This window comes from Phacochoerus africanus, chromosome 2, assembly GCF_016906955.1.
Source record: "Phacochoerus africanus isolate WHEZ1 chromosome 2, ROS_Pafr_v1, whole genome shotgun sequence".
NCBI classification, from domain to species: Eukaryota; Metazoa; Chordata; class Mammalia; order Artiodactyla; family Suidae; genus Phacochoerus; species Phacochoerus africanus.
The window spans coordinates 187,207,577-187,227,592 of NC_062545.1; the positions used below are offsets into that span (position 1 = coordinate 187,207,577).

The 20,016-nt window shown below is 34.7% G+C and overlaps 1 protein-coding gene across 6 annotated transcripts in view; it reads left to right on the forward strand.

Moving 5' to 3' along the window:
* The window catches only part of KTN1 (kinectin 1), a 116,824-nt gene that overhangs the window by 73,111 nt on the left and 23,697 nt on the right, over positions 1-20,016 (forward strand). For 3 of the 6 annotated variants that reach the window (XM_047767413.1, XM_047767414.1, XM_047767416.1), the window contains 10 exons: positions 375-412; positions 1,312-1,402; positions 1,479-1,547; positions 2,587-2,624; positions 4,431-4,521; positions 6,921-6,989; positions 8,068-8,105; positions 10,360-10,450; positions 12,488-12,574; positions 15,735-15,824. In XM_047767413.1, the coding sequence (XP_047623369.1) occupies positions 375-412; positions 1,312-1,402; positions 1,479-1,547; positions 2,587-2,624; positions 4,431-4,521; positions 6,921-6,989; positions 8,068-8,105; positions 10,360-10,450; positions 12,488-12,574; positions 15,735-15,824 (702 nt within the window). The remainder of the gene's footprint in view (positions 1-374; positions 413-1,311; positions 1,403-1,478; positions 1,548-2,586; positions 2,625-4,430; positions 4,522-6,920; positions 6,990-8,067; positions 8,106-10,359; positions 10,451-12,487; positions 12,575-15,734; positions 15,825-20,016) is intronic. The other 3 variants (XM_047767417.1, XM_047767415.1, XM_047767418.1) reach the window with 2 other exon arrangements.

Consider the following 20,016-nt stretch of genomic DNA (forward strand, 5'->3'; position numbering starts at 1 on the left):
TATATGGTAAGAAAAGGAGATTAAAGGACAATGTAGAGTATTGTTGAGTATTTGGTCTTGGAAGAGTGGAAAGAAAAGTGCTCTGATGTGGTAGGGAGCTATGTGGACCGTTAATATTCTAATTTTCAGAATTTTAGAAGTATCACATCATGTAGATATTTATATTCCTGTCTTTCCCCCTCCCCATTTTTAATTGATTACTCTTCTTGTCATTTGAGTCAAGAGAAAGTAAAATCAGAATGCCTCATTTTGGCATGAATAATTCAGCTAGGATCTTTGTAATTTGAAGTGTACACATTTTATAGAGTTTATCATAAAGCTTAGTAAGTAAATTGAAGGGATTATGAATTGCTTTTTTTCTGCTTTTATTTCAGTTATCTATCACTTCTCAAGTTCAGGAACTTCAGAACTTGTAAGTACCATCTTTTTTATTTCCTTTTAATTATCTATTTTCCACAAGTTAAATATGAAAATCATAGCTTCTTTTTATTTGATTTTAAATAATATTTTAAAGAACATCATATTATTTCTCAAAGAAGTTACCTTGTGGCACACCAGGTTAAGAATCTGGCGTCATCACTGCAGTGGCTTGAGTCACTGCTGTGGTGCGGGTTTGATCCCTGTCTTGGGAACTTTCACATGCCAGGGGTGTGAACAAAAAAAAAACAAACCAAAAAAGGAGTTCTTTCTTTGTTTTTTTTTTTAATCGTATCTCAAAAAGGTCTCAAGGTCTAAAATTTTTCTTTAGGGTTTAATCTGTAGGTTTTTTGATGGGATAGAGTTGGAAGTATTATTTTTATGATTTATAATCTGAATAGGCCTTAAATTGACATGTTGCTCTTTGATCATTTTGAAAGCCACTTTGGGAGTTCCTGCTGTGACACAGTGGGTTAATGATCCACATTAAATCTGTGGCATTGTCAGTTCAATCCCTGGCCTGGCGCAGTGTATTAAGCTTTGCTGCAGTTGACTCGGCTTTGACCCTTGGCCTGGGAACTTCGATATGCTGCAGGTGTGGCTGAGAAAGAAAAAAAAGCGACTGTGAAACTGGTTATATATTTCATACCCAAACTGGTTGTAATAAGCTGTCTAAATTTGATAGTGTTGACTTAAACAGGGTGTTAAGGGGTAGAAGTAGAGCTGCTTTTTAATTTGATATCTCCAAAGTCTTATATACCTTTATGCTTAAAATATTTATTTTAATCAATTTAGGTTGTGAGTACAACCTAAAATACACCTTTCCAATCTCCAGTATTTTTGCTTTGTATAATGTAACACTTTCACTGATAGTTCTTATTAACTTATTGTCAGATTGAAAGGAAAGGAGGAACAGATGAATACCATGAAGACTGTTTTAGAAGAGAAGGAGAAAGACTTAGCCAACAGAGGGAAGTGGTTACAGGTGAGAAGTTAAAAACAAATGCAAATACTCGTTCTATATTTGCATATCAGTTTTATTCACATCTGTTCTCTTTCAGGATCTTCAAGAAGAAAACCAGTCTTTAAAAGCACGTGTTCAGGAGGTAGCACAACATAATTTGAAAGAGGTATAGTATAAACCGATTACCAGCATATTTCATAAAAAAATGATGAATCTTTATTTTACCGTACTAGAAAATAAAGAAGTTAATATGTTCTCTGAGTTTTTTTCTATAAAAATCACTGCTGTACCACAGTTTTGTCGTTTTTAATAAAGTAAGTTAACTTTTATTTCTGTCAAGGCTATTACTGCCTCATTTGTCAACCTAAGCCTAAAAATATTTCCTTGTGTTTTTGAAGTGGATTCATTTTTTAAAAATTATTTGTTTATTTATCTATTTATTTTTCATCTTTTTTTTTTTATCTTTTCCAGGGCCGTACCTGTGCATGTAGAGGTTCCCAGGCTAGGGGTCTAATTGGAGCTGTAGCTTTTGGCCTAGGCCACACCACAGCAATGCGGGATCCGAGCCACGTCTGTGACCTACACCACAGCTTATGGCAACACCGGATCCTTAACCCACTGAGCAAGGCCAGAGATTGAACCTGCAACCTCATGGTTCCTAGTCAAATTCGATAACCACTGAGCAATAACAGGAACTCCTGAAATGGATTCTTAAGCTTATTTTTAAGTGTTTGCGTTTAATTGATATATTAATCTGTAATCATTTAACAAATGGATATTAAAAAATTAAGTTATGGATTTCCCGTCGTGGCAGCAGTGGAAACGAATCCGACTAGGAACCATGAGGTTGCAAGTTCGATCCTGGCCTCACTCAATGGGTTAAGGATCCGGCGTTGCCGTGAGGTGTGGTGTAGGTCACAGACATGGCTCAAATCTGGTGTTGCTATGGCTGTGGCATAGGCCAGCAGCTACAGCTCCAATTAGATCCCTAGCCTGGGAAATTCCATGTGCCTTGGGTGCGGCCCTAAAAAAAAAAAAACAAAATTAGAGAAAATTCATTCTATCTTGATTTTATGAATGGCCCAATCTTAAATTTACCACATGTAATTATGTTTTTATTTTATTGGTGAGTGATTCTGTAGATAATATGTTGTAGTACCTGATCTTTTTGATGTTAGAATTAAAAATGTCAATCTGTTTCTTAGGCGTATTCTGCATCACAATTTGATGAATTTGAGACTGTGTAAGTATACTTTTAGCCAGCATTTTAAAGAGAAACTTCTTAATATTTTCTAGAATATCCTTGAATATTATGATGAGCTTTCATCTAAGTCATGAACTTTCTTGTTAAGTAGGAATTATAGTCTGGGGCAAATAAGTCTCTGGTAAAATAAAAAAAATACCTGCAGACTTTAACCTTTTGCAAAACCCTTTGATTGCATTTTCTGAATACTGTTTCTGCTAATATAAACTGGTTCTATTTGAGTTCTCTCTCTCTTTTTAAAATGAAGTATGTATTATTGTAAAGAGAGGGTAGGTTTACTTCACATACAAATCAGTATTTGAAAGAATAACATCTCTGAATTAACCAGAAGATAATCTTAGCCGTAAACTTAGTAATGAATATTGAATCTTTCTGTAAAAGTAACTTGTGGAGTTCCCTTCATGACTCAGCAGTGGCAAACCCTGCTACAATCCATGAGGATGCAGGTTTGATCCCTGGCCTCGATTAGTGTGTTAAAGATCGGGTGTTGCCATGAGCTGTGTTGTAGGTCGCAGACATGACCCTGGCCTGGCTCCGATTCAACCCCTAGCCTGGGAACTTCCATATGCCACAGATGTGACCTTAAAAAGCAAAAATAAATAAATAAATAAATATTTTAAAAAATAGATAAAAGTAACTTGTATTTGGGGGAAAGTAGTCTCTGTTGTCATGGCAGTTATACTGTGCCAGATAGTAAAAATACCCAATCTGATGAGCATAGGAGGTATCAGTCTTTGTAAATGTTCATCCTAGAAAATTTGTCCTGTGAAGTCTGTTCTCTACAGTGACAAGAAAGGTATTTGGACTTCAACTTTTTGGCCTTCTATCAATTTTAAGAGATTTTTGCTGTGGTGTAACCTCATCAGTCATTATTGATGTTTAAGAAGTGGCCCTTTGAAACTATAGAAATGTAAGATACTGAAGATGTTTATTATGTCATTGTCTTCATGGAGACAAACTACATGTTTCTATTCTTGGCATTGAGATTGCTCATTTGTACATCTAATTGTTTATCTTGTGGGTATTGTGTAATTCCCACGGTGCTTTTGTGTCATTTGCTAATAGAAAGCTTTGAGATGTATTTGTGGTCTATTTGTAATCGGTGTATAGATGATTAAAGTGTGATTTTTAGATTTATTTCTACCTCAGATTTAAAAAGAATTTTGGGGAGTTCCCGTCGAGGCGCAGTGGTTAACGAATCCGACTAGGAACCATGAGGTTGCGGGTTCAGTCCCTGCCTTTGCTCAGTGGGTTAACGATCCGGCGTTGCTGTGAGCTGTGGTGTAGGTCGCAGACTCGGCTCGGATCCTGCGTTGCTGTGGCTCTGGCCTAGGCCGGCAGCTACAGCTCCGATTCTACCCCTAGCCTGGGAACCTCCATATGGCGCAGGAGCGGCCCAAGAAATGGCAAAAAAAAAAAAAAAAAAAAGAGGAGAGAGAGAAATAAATAAAAAGAATTTTGGGGGGCTATTTTTAGGTTTATAGAAAAATTTGAGAGGACAGTACAGAGAATACATGTATACTCTCCCCCCATTTCTTATTTATATCTTGTATTGGTGTGGTACATTTGTTACAGTTGATGAACCAAATCAATATCTTATTAACTGGAGTCTGTAGTATCCATTAGGGTTCGTGCTTTGTGGTGTTCGTTCTCTGGTTTTTGAGGAGTGTATGATGATATGTATACATTATTATAGTATCATCACAAAATAGCTTTACTATCCTAAAGTTCTCCTGTGCTCCACCTATTCACCTAACTAAAATAAGGTCTTTGTAAAAATTCTAGGTTGAAAGAGAAGGAAAATGAAATGAAGAGATTGGAAACTATGCTAAAAGAGAAAGAGAGTGATCTTTCAAGCAAAACAAAGCTGTTACAGGTAAATATATTTACTTAAAATTGATTATGTGTGAGTTATTGTCTTTGCATGTTTGAAAACAGTTTTAACTACAACAAAAGAAAATAGAATACAAAATGTCTCTCCCTCCCACCCAGAAACTTGGTCTCATTCCTCAGAGATAACTACTATCAATTGTTTATATATCTTTTGAGAAAGTGCCCATGTATAAAATGTGTGTGTATGTGTGCACTTACAATAGTTTTTAGACATTTCGTGTTTAGTCATATGCACTTTTGTATTTTACTCCCCTTACCACCCAATTAATAATGTTTTTGAGATTTTTCCACATAGGTACTTCTTTAATTTTTAATGGCTTTGTGGTATTCTTTTGTATGATTGTATTATCATTTACATAACCAATCCTAGTTTATAGATACTTAGATAATTTAGGGTTGTGTTTCCTGTTACAATAATTCTACAGTGAATGTCCTCACACACACATTTTTAATACTTAAGCTAGTATATCTGTATTTAAAATTACTGGAAATGAAATTGTGGGTTCAAGTTTTATGCAGAGGGTTTTTTTCCTTTTTGAAAGTTGTAGTTAAAATAGAAAATAGTATCTCTTCATCTTCATGTAGTTAGTACTGAAAGTTTTTACAGAACATTGCTTTTAAGAGGAAATTTTAGACGTCTGTACTGCCTCAAATACTTGTGCTCATATTTTTTTTTTCTTTTTTTTTCTTTTTGCTTTTTTAGGGCTGCACCTGTGGCATATGGAGCTTCCCAGGCTAGGGGTTGAATCGGAGCTATAGCCTCTGGCCTACGCCACAGCCACAGTAATGCCAGATGTGAGCCACATCTGTGACCTACACCACAGCTCATGGCAATGCTAGATCCTTAACCCACTGAGAAAGGCCAGCAATCGAACCTGCAATCTTGTGGTTTCTAGTTGGATTCGTTTCTACTGAGCCATGATGGGAATTCCACTTGTGCTAATATTTCATGCTTCATGGGTTGGTTCTATTACCTTCCTTCTCCTTCCCAAGTAGACTGTTTTTAATTTTGTCAGATAATACTAAATTGCCCTTCAGTGTTTTTACTAAGTTATACTCCCCTAGCAGACCAAACTATAATTGTTTAGACAACTAAATTACACTAAATAATTAAATTACAGCAACTAAATTACACTCTCCAACAGAAGGCCATTAATTCCCTCTTTATTCTCTTCAACACTGATGAAGATGAAAACATTCAATATTATGCTTGAGAGATGGTCAGATTAGTTTGCATTTGATAGAGAAGTACTCTTCATTTGTATGGAAATGGGCTTTAATTTTTCTTATAGCCCCCTTCCCCTTGACTTTTTCTTACTAATTTATAAGATCTTTTTTATGTAATGGGAGAAATTAGTCTTCTTTCATATGTGATAATAGTTTTTCTTTTGACTTCATTTGTTTTTGCCTTCTTCGTTTGGAAGTTTAAAACTTTTATGTACTCAAATATAAATAATTTTCTGAGTTTCGTGTCTTGAAAGGTATCTCTCACTCTCAGATCATAAAAATATTTTCACACATTTGCTTCTAATATTTTATAATTTATTTTTTTGCTTAGAGGATTTATTCGGATGTAATGTATTTGAGTAAGTTAGGAGAATCACATTTCAACCTTAAAAAAGACTAGCCATGTTATTAAATAATCCATTATTACTGTACTGCAGTGATCCCCCACCCTGAAACATTTAGCAATATTTGGAGACATTTTTAGTTATCACAGCTGATAGAGGGGTGCTACTGAGTCTAGTGGATGGAGGCTATAATTACTGCTAAACAGTCCCCAACAACAGAGCAATGTCCAGCTCAAAACATCACTAGAACTTGCCCTCCTGACTTAATGTGTCAACTTGTACTAAATTCTTACAGAGGAGTTCCCGTCGTGGCGCAGTGGTTAACGAATCCGACTGGGAACCATGAGGTTGCGGGTTCGGTCCCTGCCCTTGCTCAGTGGGTTGAGGATCTGGCGTTGCCGTGAGCTGTGGTGTAGGTTGCAGACGCGGCTCGGATCCAGCTTTGCTGTGGCTCTGGCCCAGGCTGGTGGCTACAGCTCCGATTCGACCCCTAGCCTGGGAACCTCCATATGCCGCGGGAGTGGCCCAAAGAAATAGCAAAAAAACAAAACAACAACAACAACAAAAAAAATTCTTACAGGTATTTGAGTCTGTTTCTGGATTCTGTTTTCTTCCATTGAGGCATACCCACTCCCAGGCTAGCACTGAGTAATTATTTTAATTTTATAATGTTTTAATATAGAGCTTATTACACCCTTTAAAAATTGTTACTATTTTAGAATTTTCCTAGTTTGTATGATATGTTTTTAAAGTTTACATGGAAATTAAACATCTTTGTCCATATATTCATGTTTACTTTTTGTTTAAATAGGAAGTACAAGATGAAAACAAGCTGTTTAAATCCCAAATTGAGCAGCTTAAGCAACAAAGCTACCAACAAGTAAGTACTCTTAGATAACTTGCCTTTTATTTATGCGGTAAAAAATTTTGTGACTGTCAGTGACTGTAAAGTATTACCATTGCCTTTTCATTGAGAATAAAGTATGTGTCATTTTATTTATGTGTTTATCAAATTTCCTACAAAACAAAGCAGTTTGTAGATAATCTGCAATTTGTACAGTATACACAAATATTTTTATCTGTATTAGCACTCTGCTATGTATCTGTGTATGTATATTTTCAGGTCCTTTGGAATGCTTTTCTTAACAAGTCAGTTAAAGTCCTGTAGAGGTCAGTTTAAAAAATATGTGTATACCCTACTTACACTTTCCCCAACAAAATATCTCTAATTGGAGAAAAACTAAGAAATGTGTAATATTACGTATTCAATCTATAATTACATTATATTACATCTATAATTGGAGGGAAACTAAGAAATGCGTATGTAATATTATAAGTAATAGTTTAGTATTATTTAAAATACCTTTTCAAGATATAATTCTGCTTGGTAAAAATAAACTTTAAAAATAGTTTAAAAATGTTACCAAAAAATCCTTTACATTAATTTATCTTATGAATGTGTGTGGGTAAACTAGAAAGTATTCTGAGGGACAAAAGAGTCTTTCTTGACAAGAATCCTACAGTCGTTTAGTTTGGGAGAGTGTAGTCATCAAGGACTAAACACCATATGTGAATTCCTTTATGTATTATGTAAAATTACAGTTTTATTACATGCAAGTTAACTAACTTTCCTACTTTTCCTTTATTAATTTTTTTGGGCTTTTTGGAAGCTTAATATAGTCAAATATGAACTGTGCACTATCACAATTTAAGGTAATAGGAAATTGATAAGTATTTGTTAATGAAGATTTTAAGAATATGGTGACAGTGAAGATTCAATTTAGCACTCATTGCATTTTATAAATGTGTTTGTTTTTATTAAAATTACTCTTTGATGGCATATAGAATAGAAGGTATTTTTACCTTTGATGTCTTAATGTATATCTGAAAAGAGTTTTAATTTTTTTGACATTTTCTAAAAAGCTTTTTTTAAAAATAGCCTTTAACTCTTTTAATAGGCATCTTCTTATCCCCCTCATGAAGAGCTATTAAAAGTGTAAGTAATTATTTTTATTCACAATTTGGGAAGTGGTAACTTTTAATGTACTAAAACATACTTAGATAAGCAATTCAATGTAACTGCAATGCTCCTCTAATTTTTACAGTTCTATTTGGATTTCTTGAACTGTAGGTCAGTATAGCTTAGCTATGCCTTTGGCTGAGCTTAGCACCTTTTATGGTATTTGGATTTCTTTGAATATTTTGTTGAGGGAGATAACTTTTTTTATTTTTATTTTTTTGGTATTCCAAAAAAAGCTATCACATTAAATTAATCTTTGAAGCCTATATTCACTAATTTACCTTAAATTATCTTAGTTATCCTCCTGATTTCATTGTGGAATTGAATGTTGCAAATTTGATTTAGCTTCTATGTTAAAAATCTTCATGGTGATTCTCTTTTAAGGAGATGTTTTTGTTTTTGTTTTGTTTGTTTGTATCTTTTTAGGGCTGTACCCTACACCACAGCCACAGCAACATTAGATCTGAGGCTTATCTGTGACCTATGCCACAGCTTATGGCAATGGCAAACTCTTAACCCACTGAATAAGGCCAGGGATTGAACCTGCATCCTCATGGTTAATAGTTAGATTTGCTTTTGCTGAGTCATGACAGGGGAATCCAAGGAGTTTTTGTTTTTTTTTTTTTAACTAAAACATTCTGTGTTTTTCTCTAATAAGAGGCTGCATTTAAGTTCATTTCAGATGAATTGGTGTGTTTCAACATATCAAATGTCAACCACATTGAGTATATTTGATGCTATCTCTGTGTTCTTTCACCTTGACTTCTTTACAAAGTTGATGGTTTACTAGTTTAGAATTATTTACTGCCAGAGTTCCCATCATGGCGCATCAGAAACAAATCCAACTAGGAACCATGAGGTTGCGGGTTTGATCCCTGGCCTCGCTCATTGGGTTAAGGATCTGGCATTGCCATGACCTGTGGTGTAAGTCGAAGATGCAGCTCGGATCCCGCGTTGCTGTGGCTCTGGTGTAGGCTGGTGGCTACAGCTCTGATTAGACCCCTAGCATATGCCACGGGTGTGGCCCTAGAAAAGACAAAAAGACCAAAAAAAAAAAAAAGGAATTATTTACTGTTACATTGAGTCTTGAGTGTGACTATATAGGGCAAGGATCAGCAAATTTTTTTTTTTAATAAATTGCCTGACTTTAGGCTTTGTGGGTCACATGGTTTCGTATTCTTTTTTCTTCTTTTTCCCCCCACAAGCCTTTAAAAACACAGTATCAGCTTGGCTTGGGGGCCATATAAAACCAGACTGTGGGTCATACCCAGAGCCCTAGTTTGCCAGTCTCTTATATAGAGCCTTATTCTTTGGGAAGAGCTATTTGTAATTTAACTTTCTACTGGATCTGCCTCTCAGCTGTAACAGAATTGAATTGTGGGAGTTCCCGTTGTGGTGCAGTGGTTAATGAATCCGACTGGGAACCATGAGGTTGCGGGTTCGATCTCTGGCCTTGCTCAGCGGGTTAAGGATCCGGCATTGCCATGAGCTGTGGTGTAGGTCGAAGACGCGGCTCAGATCCTGCGTTGCTGTGGCTCTGGCATAGGTCAGCAGCTACAGCTCCAATTAGACCCCTAGCCTGGGGACTTCCATATGCCGCAGGAGTGGCCCAAGAAATGACAAAAACAACAACAACAAAACAAACAAACAAAAAAAGAATTGAATTGTGAATCTTTGCCATTGCTTTCTGCATTTCTGGGAAATAACTCATTTGACAGAACCAGAAAAACATGAATCCTAGGACTGTTATGAAAATGAAAAGAGAACACCTACGTCACGTAAATATAATACTTTCACTGTGGGTTAGCCACTCACAGAAAGTCATAATTGATTTCATTACCTTCTGGGAAAAAAATATATTTAAGGGAGTGCTTCTACATCAGTTTTTACTTTTCTGAAAATAGCTACTTCATTGTCCTAGCTAAAAATAGAAATAACTACAACTACAGCAGTTCATATATTCATGAGCTGTTTCTTAGGGGATGATTTCTCTTTAGCATAAATGTCAGCATGTCATATTGTAAAAATTTATTTAAAAAATCATTTCTAAAAATAGGAATTCATGAATAGGCTTTCTGTGGTAACTGTAGTTAAGCTCAAAGAGTTTGCCCCTTAAGTGAATGCATTTTTCAAAAGATCATCTACTTGTTGCTTTTATTTTGTAGTAACATATATTATGACCACTATTTACCTAAAGTATTGCTATATGTATTTTCATGTTCTGGTTCAGAATTTCACAAAGAGAGAAAGAAATAAGTGGTCTTCGGAATGAATTAGATTCTTTGAAGGATGCTGTTGAACACCAGAGGAAGAAAAACAATGTAAGCAAATCTTTATCAAAGTAAAACTTATCGTTATTATTAAAATTATTATTTCACTGAAATATCATTCAGAATTTCTTTTTAATCTACTTTTACCTCAGATTTCTTCTAATTCTTGGGGGAAAGTACTGTTTTATGTGCAGCTTTTTTGGGAGGATCACTGGGGTAATCACTTTATTAAAGTGCATTTTTTTAAGTGAATAGAAGAAAAATCCATTTTGTGTACTTGTGAATATCATTTTAAATGTGAAGCTATAGTTACAGCTTCAGATTTTTTTAAGAAACTACACTATAGCAACTTTCTGTTGAACTTTTATTTGGAAAAATTATTCTTTCAGCTCAATATTTTAAAATTAAAGATTTCTCTTATTTTGATTGGGCTAGGCTTTTTGTAAACTAGGAGTAATGCCAATATTCAAACCCAGTATTTTTTGTAATTAAATATCTTGCAAAGCCTTCTGGCACCTCCCTTTTTAAACTGAGAGGTTGTTCAAATCTTGGTAATTAAGCTTATTAGAGGTCTTAGAATCTGAATACATTTAGGTTAGAATGGAAGGCATAGTGCCCTAGGAAATATCGACAAATAGTAAATTTAGCTGAATTTCTTAAATTCTTTCTGACCAGAAAAGGATACCTATAAGAGTGCAAACATTCTTACTAGAGAAGGAATTTATACACCCAAAAGTGTCATTATTGACTTCAGCAAAGTCATAAATGTTACTGAAATCTGAGTGTTGCTAATAAATTTATTGGTATTTTCTAATGTAAGTTAGATTTTTCAAAGTTTGTGTTAATTTGTTAATTTAACAAGTTGAAATGTTCCTGCTCCCTTGAGTTTGTCAAAATTAGGTATGTGAACTCCCTTTGTATGTTTCTGTAACATTACTAATAGCATTGCTTGGCTAGAAAACCTGAGATGAATTGCCTATATTACTGCTAACATCTTAACTGTGTTTTATTATTGGGAGTCTGAGATAAGGAGGGCATAGTCACTCCAGTCTAATGCAGCAGCAGCAGCAGCAGAGGTAGAGGCATTGAAGTGTGCAGAAAACCAGAATACTGGAGGCCAGCATATTGCAATGTCAGTCCATTCTAGTTCTGCTACCGCATTTGCTGTGTAGACTGGATCACATTTCTTAACCTCTCTGAGCTGTGGTTTTGCTGTCAGTAAAATGGAATAAATATCTTTTAGGGTTGTTGTGAGGATTAATGAAAATTTATGTAAAGTGCCAAGTATAGTGTTGGGCACATAAGTAAGCATTCAATACATGATGATTATTGGCTTCTTATTTTTTATTTTTATTCTGAATATCAAGACAGACTGAAATATAGCTGATTGTCCTTATTAGTATTTGCTAATGAAATGCTGTTAAAATAGATCTTTCAGAACTCAGTTTCAGAGACCTCTCTTTCTCTTCCAAAAGAATGTGTTCTCTAGCTTTCTAGTCTCCCTATTTGCCTTTGTCAAGTAGCTCATAAGATTCGTATCAGGTTGCTTTTTGGTATGCCCATTTGACCATGCCAAGAAAGGTAGAGAAGTACGGTGAATTTTTATGTCATTCCTAGCTAGACTTGAAATGTGTTATATCAGTAAAATGTATTTAGAGGAAAAAAAATGGTATGTTGCAGTGGAAGTCCCATGAGTGATAGTGGGTCTCATTTAAAAATCACACGTAAAGCTTTTTTAAATACATGTATATTTGCTCTGTCCTTAATCCTCTAATATTCAATGTGTATTTTTAATCTTGGTTTCTGTGTTTACTTTCGAATGCTTTTTTCCTTGTCACATGTGCATAGTAATTACTTTAAAGCTGGCATATTTGGTGTGTATGCTAAAACCTGGGGAGTGGGCATCTTTATTTTCTCATTCAAACTTCTAAACATTGCTTTTTATTTTTTTGCTAATATACATATTTTCCCATTGAAATAATTTTGCAGTAACCAGCATTTAAATGCAGTGCAAAATACTGATGAAGCAAAAAGCAAAAATCTTTCAATAATGGATAAACTGAAATCATTCTTTCTAAAAATGATTAGGACCTTCGGGAGAAAAACTGGGAAGCAATGGAAGCATTGGCATCAACTGAAAAAATGCTGCAGGACAAAGTGAACAAGACTTCCAAGGTTGTAATGCTGACTCCTAGAAATAATCCACTGAACAGAGAAAATCTGCAGCTTGTCTTAAATCAGACTAAAGCATTTAATTTTACTGCAATTTAAACATAAAAACTCCTTATCCATCCACATTTGTCATCTCTATCATCTCTGCTTTTTTCATCTACTCCTTGAAGCTTTAATTTTTGGCATGCTATTTTGTTGTGATTATATGATTGAGCTTTGGTGATTACTGCTTTAAGCTGAAGAGTCTCAGGAGACCTCTGCTACCCTTTGAAAGCTCTTGTCAGACAGTGTGTGCTTCTTGGGTTGGTTAAGAGAACTTGGTGAAAACCCTGAGCCAATAAACTCTAACTGAATTAATATACGCATTTGGGTATCTCAGATGTACCTAAGATACACGATGGATTTTCCTAAGATGACTCAGGCAAGATGGAAAATGATGAAAATCATCACAAGTACAGGGAAGGGGTCAATCCTGGGTGTATTATTGGGAATGGTTCCTTAGAAGAGGTTGAATTAAAATTAAACTTTAGGTTTTGAAACGGCTGGATAGTAATGATGCATATATTATGTTTAGTAAAGAATATTAATATAAGGGATAATTCTCTTGACCAGAGTATGTAAAGTGCTCTTGAAACATGTATCCCCCTCTGTCTTAAAAATGATCAAGAATATTCTCCCTGAGTTCAAGTTGTTCCGTGGTTTGAAGACTTTTAAGAATTGTAATTGAGAAGTTGTTTTTAAAGATTGAGAGAAATGAATGTGCCAGTTTAGTCAAGCATTTTGAAATTCCTACCAATAGTAAAGGTGGAACTGAATTATTGAATTTATATATGGATTAAAATTCATTATATTATTTATATAAGCATTCTATAAGTATTTTGTGTGCTGAGGTAGTATGTAATAGGAATTTTAAATGCAAGTCTTAGTGACATTTGAAGGACTTTTTTTTAAAGCATAATAGGATTTTGATAATTTTTTAATCAAGTATATGTTTGTGGTTATTTCTTTAGTGTAATGGATTTGTAGTTACTTATATACTTATTCATCAGGCCCTAATTTTCACTAAAACCTTAATTTGAGACACCTGGCAGATATTGGGAGCAGAAAATCTAGGCCAGGTAGGACATTACTGTTTCATTGTAAATGGTTGCAGTCAGCTGTGTCAGCAGTAGGGATTCTGGTGTAGTTTCTGATTCTCTAACTTTGTTTTTCACTGTGAAGAGCTACCTTTTAGCCTTTACTTTGTTAATGAGACTGATATATAGAAAACATTAAACTTTTAATAATGCCATTCCTACAAGAAGCTGTATGCCACCTGTCATAGGCAATCTTGCATATTATGATTCCAAAAGAAAGCTAGAATTAATGTTTCATCTTGTGTTTGCTTATGAGTGTAAGAATTTATTCATATTTCAAAAATTATCACTAAGTCCAGATGGCTTCTTGCCATCTAATGAACTACAGAGTGTAGGCTTTACTCTTTTTCTATTTTAATGGAATTTAGAGAGTCCTCCGCATAGGTGTAAAGTGATGTCGATTGACCCAGGGCAGTAAGTTCTGATGTAAGGAGCAAACATTCTCCTACAGTAAATGACATGTTCACATGGAAGATAACTTGACACATACTACGCTTAGATAAAGATAGTAAGGAAATTATAATAATGCAGTTTTCAGTATTAAATCTTTTTCTAGGTGTTAAGCTATCCACAATGAATTCTACTATGTCAAATGAAAACTTTTAATCTAAAATTGTTAGTACATCTTTGTGCTTCTTAGTTACAAGTTAGACACCTATTTGCTTTAGTTAGGCTATTTATCACTTGGGGAATTGTCGAAAAGGTTTCTGTTCCACAGTGTCTCTTTCCTAACTGATTTTCTTCAGAGATTTCTCTACCATTTCTATGGTCAGATGATAAAGAGGAGCTCTTCATGATCTCTGAATTAGCAGTTAATCATTTTTCTTAAATGAGTATACCTTTTTTATGCAGTTAGGTGGATATATTCCTGAAAAATAGTGGACTTTATTGAGTTATTGAGAATACTCCATTAAAACATCTGTTTTAAAAATCCTGCCACTAATCTAAATAAAGTAGCAGCTTTTTGTGTGTACAAAATAGGATTAATATCCAGCTTCTTATTGTGTAACTTTAGCTTCTCATGTTATCAGATTTTCTTAAATTGAGGTGTGTGCATCTTAAATCTGTAATAGATTTGAAAGATCACGTTTAAATGGTGGGGAAAAGATAGGATTGAGATCTTGCTAGCTTGCTTGCCTTCTTGTCACCTGTTGAACTTCACCAGTTTTTTGAGATGATTTTCTTGGCTTGGTTTAGATGTGCATTTTTATAGATGTCTTTTTTTTTTTTATCTTACAGTTTGAATGTTAGCTTTTTATTTTTCATGTGATTACCCTAATTTTGACAAACTGTGGTTTGAGTTAATAATTGATACCCATTAGACTTGGATTTAAAATTACCAAATTTAGACACACATTTATAATACTTCCTTAAATTTATAGTGGGCAGAGTCCATACACACATTCTGACCAATCAGTAACTTGGTTCAAAATCCCTTCTAGTTTTTCAACTGATAATTGATAGTCTTCTTGATGTATGGCATTGGTAAAGTAGATCCCTACAACTGACCTTGAAACTGGAAATATGAAAGTTGCCATTTTAATCCCATGGTATTATTATGGGAGAGAGATTTACCAACCTAATAAGTCTCAGTTATTTTGCTCAGATGCATATTTTTTACATGCAGTTTATTTTAGCTGTAGGAAGTGTTTTTTTGTACAAGTAGTTTAAAGTTTTAGCTATAGGAAATTTATTTTTTGTTTGTTTGTTTTTGTTTTTTGAATTATTCCCAGAGGGGCATCGCTTGATTTCATGGCAAGGAAAATGTCCATATTGTCAGATATTGTCTCAGCTTGATTAAAATAAGACATTATGATTAAAATAAGACATTTGTTATTTAGGATGCTTTTTAGACTTTGTGGATTTTTTTTTATTATGGAAGCATTTTGATATTTCAAAATGGAAAATTTGAACATTTATCAGTATGACTTTTTCTTCCCTCAGAGCTTAAAAGACTATAGGTTTTTTTGTTTGTTTGTTTTTTAAATTCTATAGCCTTTAAGTTTGATTTGGTTCTTCTGCTTTAGGAAAGACAACAACATGTGGAAGCTATTGAGTTAGAAGCTAAAGAAGTTCTCAGAAACTTATTTCCAAAGGTGTCTGTCCCTTCTAATTTGGTAAGATTATTTTTTAAAAAAAGGTATGACATCTTTATCATTATTTAGGGAAGTTGTGAATAAGTAGCATTTGCACTCCATTTGACTGGTGCACTGATTTCTCATTCTTTCCCATTTTTAACCTAGTGTGCTTTTGAGTAGTTAAAATCAGTAACTTGGTTCAAAATCACTTCTAGTTTTTCAACTGATACTTTGTTGTATTCTGTAAAATTTATATGAGATGTTCAGAGGATCATAAACATATTTGGGAAAAAATATTTAAAATCAATAGTAATAAATCAATAATGTTCTCATTGGCTTTATTCAAAATAGAACTTGAGATTGCATCTTCATTTTAGGATCACTTTATTTTTAAATGTATTTAATATCATGAACCAGGTTCTTTTCATTTTAAAACTTAAGGTTTTGGTCATCTGTTAACTTTTTTAAGCCAAAGTCTTGAAGGTGATACAGAAGAACTTACTTTACATGAGGTTGTATGTGTTTTAAATGGGAGGGAAAAGTTGCTTTGATTCAGAGAATTAATATGGTGATTATTTGAGGGCAGAGAAAGCCAGTGAGTGTGCTTGTAGTTTCCTAAAATGTTGTTACAGGTCTTTTTTTCTTTTAATGGAAAATTGTATATACAATCAGAAGTAGAAAGAATAGCATAATGAGCCCGATGTATCCAGTATACCATGAACAGTTATCAATATGTGGCACGCATTGATACATGAACAATCTTGTTTTACCTCTAGCTCTGTGCCTCCTACATTATTTTGAAGGAAGTCAAATATCAGAGCATTTCATCTCTAAATATTTCTAAAAGATAAGGTTTCCTTTAAAAAAAATACTATTTCATTTTTAAAAATACTTAATTTCAAACATCTAGTCAGTACTTGCATTTCTTCACTCGTCGTACAAATCTATTTTAACTAATATATACTTAGTGAAGTTTGTTTTAGTTAGGACCCAAGTAAGGTCACCATTTGATTCATTTAAAATGTCTTCTAAAATCCTGTTTATTCCTGGGGTTCCCTTTGTTTGTCAGCTCTCGCCACCACTCCCACCCCCTTTTTTAAACCTAGTGGTTTCGAATTCAGGTTCCCAGTCTGGATTTAGCTGACTTCATCCTTGTAACATCAGTATGTTCCTCTGTCCTTTGCGTATCCCATAAATTGGTAGTCAGTGGAGGCCTGATTAGATTCAGACTAGTTCTGGCGTGGAGATGAGATGACTTTATGGGCAGTCTTAATGGAATTCTTGGTCTAGGTCTATAATGTCTGCTTCCGTTTCTTTGGCTTTTTAGAGCTTTTAGGCTGGCTACCAAATCCTTTTGACACAGCATTGCTAAACTTTGGTAGCTTCTTTGTTTTGTGGTGTGACAATATATTCCTGGTTTATTGTATACATTTCCTGCGCCAAACTTGGAATCAGAATATTTCTCCAAGGAGAGGGCAGTAGGTGCTAGGTGCAGTGTCAGTAAGCTTTGTGGCCTGTTCTCTGTGTAGTTTGAGTTATAGCTGCTTGCTCTCTTACATCATATCTACATAGAGCCTATAGCTAACTTGGACAGGAAACAAACATTTTTTGTTTCCATCGTAACTGTTGAGGATATATTCAGGTTTGATCCATTTAGTTGATATCCACATCTGTGGTTTGAGCTGTAGAAATAACTTGTGCTGGGCAGTCTGGATACATTGTTGTCTCTAGTTCTTTTCTTACATTAAACCTGGAAGAAGGGGTTGCTCTTCAGATATTTCATATCTTTTTCTTTTCTTTTCTTTTCTTTTTTTTTTGTCTTTTGAGGGCCATACCCGCGGCATATGGAGGTTCCCAAGCTAGGGGTCTAATTGGAGCTGTTGCCGCAGGCCTTGCCAGAGCCACAGCAATGGTGGATCCGAGCTGAGCCTGTGACCTACACCACAGCTTGTGGCGAAACCGGATTCTTAACCCACTGAGCGAGGCCAGGGATTGAACCCGCAACCTCATGGTTCCTAGTCGAATTCGTTTCCGCTGCACCACAACAGAAACTCCAGATATTTCATATCTTTTCCTTTGTGGCCATAAGCTGTTTTTATTTCTTTATTCCTACTTTATATTTCATTAATGGAAATGATATTGGGGGATTTATTTGTAAGTATTTTATGAGCCAAGAGAGTTAATGGTTCATAATTTCTCTTCTTTAAAGATTGTATAAGATCACCAGAACTAAAAATTATTTAACATTCGTTTGTAATAGCAGTATTACTCTCAACAAGCAAACTTTTTTGACACTATACGTATTTATAAATCACCATAAGACAGAGAGGATGACATTTGACTTTTGTTTATCTCCTTATTAGAAGTTGAATATTTCTGCATGTAGTCTGTGTTTAAGAAATATATGAAGCTTTCTGTATGCTACTTAGGGGGTCTAGCATTTTAGGTTTTTAGAGATATGATGAATAATAAGGTAATAGCTATTTACCCTAAGGTAATATAGCAATAATAATAGTTAATGTAAGTTAGCATGGTCAGTGGATATAAAAGGGCTTTTATACATGAAGTAATTTTTTAAAACTGTTCTTTATTGCTTTTTTGCTAAGGAAATCCATAGAGGATAGATCTAAAACTATATGACCTGCATTAAGGGAAGTTTACATGCTTTACTTTTTCGAATTACTCAATGAATTTTATTACATTTATAGTTGCACAATGATCATCACAACCGAATTATATAGCATTTCCATCCCAAACCCCCAGCTCATCCCTCTACCCCACAACTTGTCTCATTTGGAAACCATAAGTTTTTCAAAGTCTGTGAGTCACTATCTGTTCTGCAAAGAAGTTCATTGTGTCCTTTTTTTAGATTCCACATGTAAGGGATAGCATATGATGTTGATGTCTCACTGTCTAACCTCACTTGGCATGATAATTTCTAGGTCTATCCATGTTGCTGCAAATGCTGTCATTTCTCTCCTTTTAATGGCTTAGTAACATTCCATTGTGTACATATACCACATCTTCTTTATCAACTCCTCTGTTGATGGACATTTAGGTTGTTTCCATGTCTTGGCTATTGCAAATAGTGCTGCAGTGAACATTGGAGTACATGTATCTTTTCGAGTCATGGTTTTCTCTGGATATATACTCAGGAGTGGGGTTGCTGATCAAAAGGTAGTTCTATTTTTAGTTGTCTGAGGAATCTCCATACTGTTTTCCACAGTGGTTGCGCCAATTTGCATTCCCACCAACAATGTAATAGGGTTCCCAAGTTTACATACTTTAAATAGTACATCAGTTTTTTAGCTAAATTTCATTTATATTGAATCCCAGTTTTTGAAGCTAAGTAGGATTTTAATTGTGTCATTTAGTCTTCAGTTCACATTTATGATGTGAGAATGTAACTTTTTTAAAATGGAGAGGATTTTTTTTGACAAATTTGTACTATGGTATTATGCTACAGGGTGATCACAGCATCCTCTTCTATTTTTCGTTTTAATTTGTTGGAGTATAGAGCGTCCTGATTCAGCCACATAAGTGAAACTTTTAATTAGAGCAATTAATAGAAATTTCATGTGTGTTATTTTTATCTTGAATTAAACTAAACCAAAGACTTAAGAGAGGAATAAGAGGAAATTTAAAATATTTGACAAAGATTCTTTATCAGAGCTTAAAATTCAGAGAAGCATCAAAAAATCTAGGATAATTTATTCCGAAATTTGAAATAATGACTAAAACAATAATAATGCCTTGTGTTTACATCAGCTAAACTTTCCATCCAAATAGTTTTTGTTGGTTTTAAATGCGTAAATGTGGAGTTCCCGTCGTGGCGCAGTGGTTAACGAATCCGACTAGGAACCATGAGGTTGCGGGTTCGGTCCCTGCCCTTGCTCAGTGGGTTAATGATCTGGCGTTGCCGTGAGCTGTGGTGTAGGTTGCAGACGCGGCTCGGATCCCGCGTTGCTGTGGCTCTGGCGTAGGCCGGTGGCTACAGCTCCGATTCGACCCCTAGCCTGGGAACCTCCATATGCCTCGGGAGTGGCCCAAGAAATAGCAACAACAACAACAACAACAAAAAAGACAAAAGACAAAAATAAATAAATAAATTCGTAAATGTTTTTGTATTCTTATTTCTCATTATGATTTTTAAAATTCTTCATAATACATAATTATTTTGAAGTATTTTCTCAGTCCTTGGAGCACCTTCATAGAATCTGAAATCCTCTAA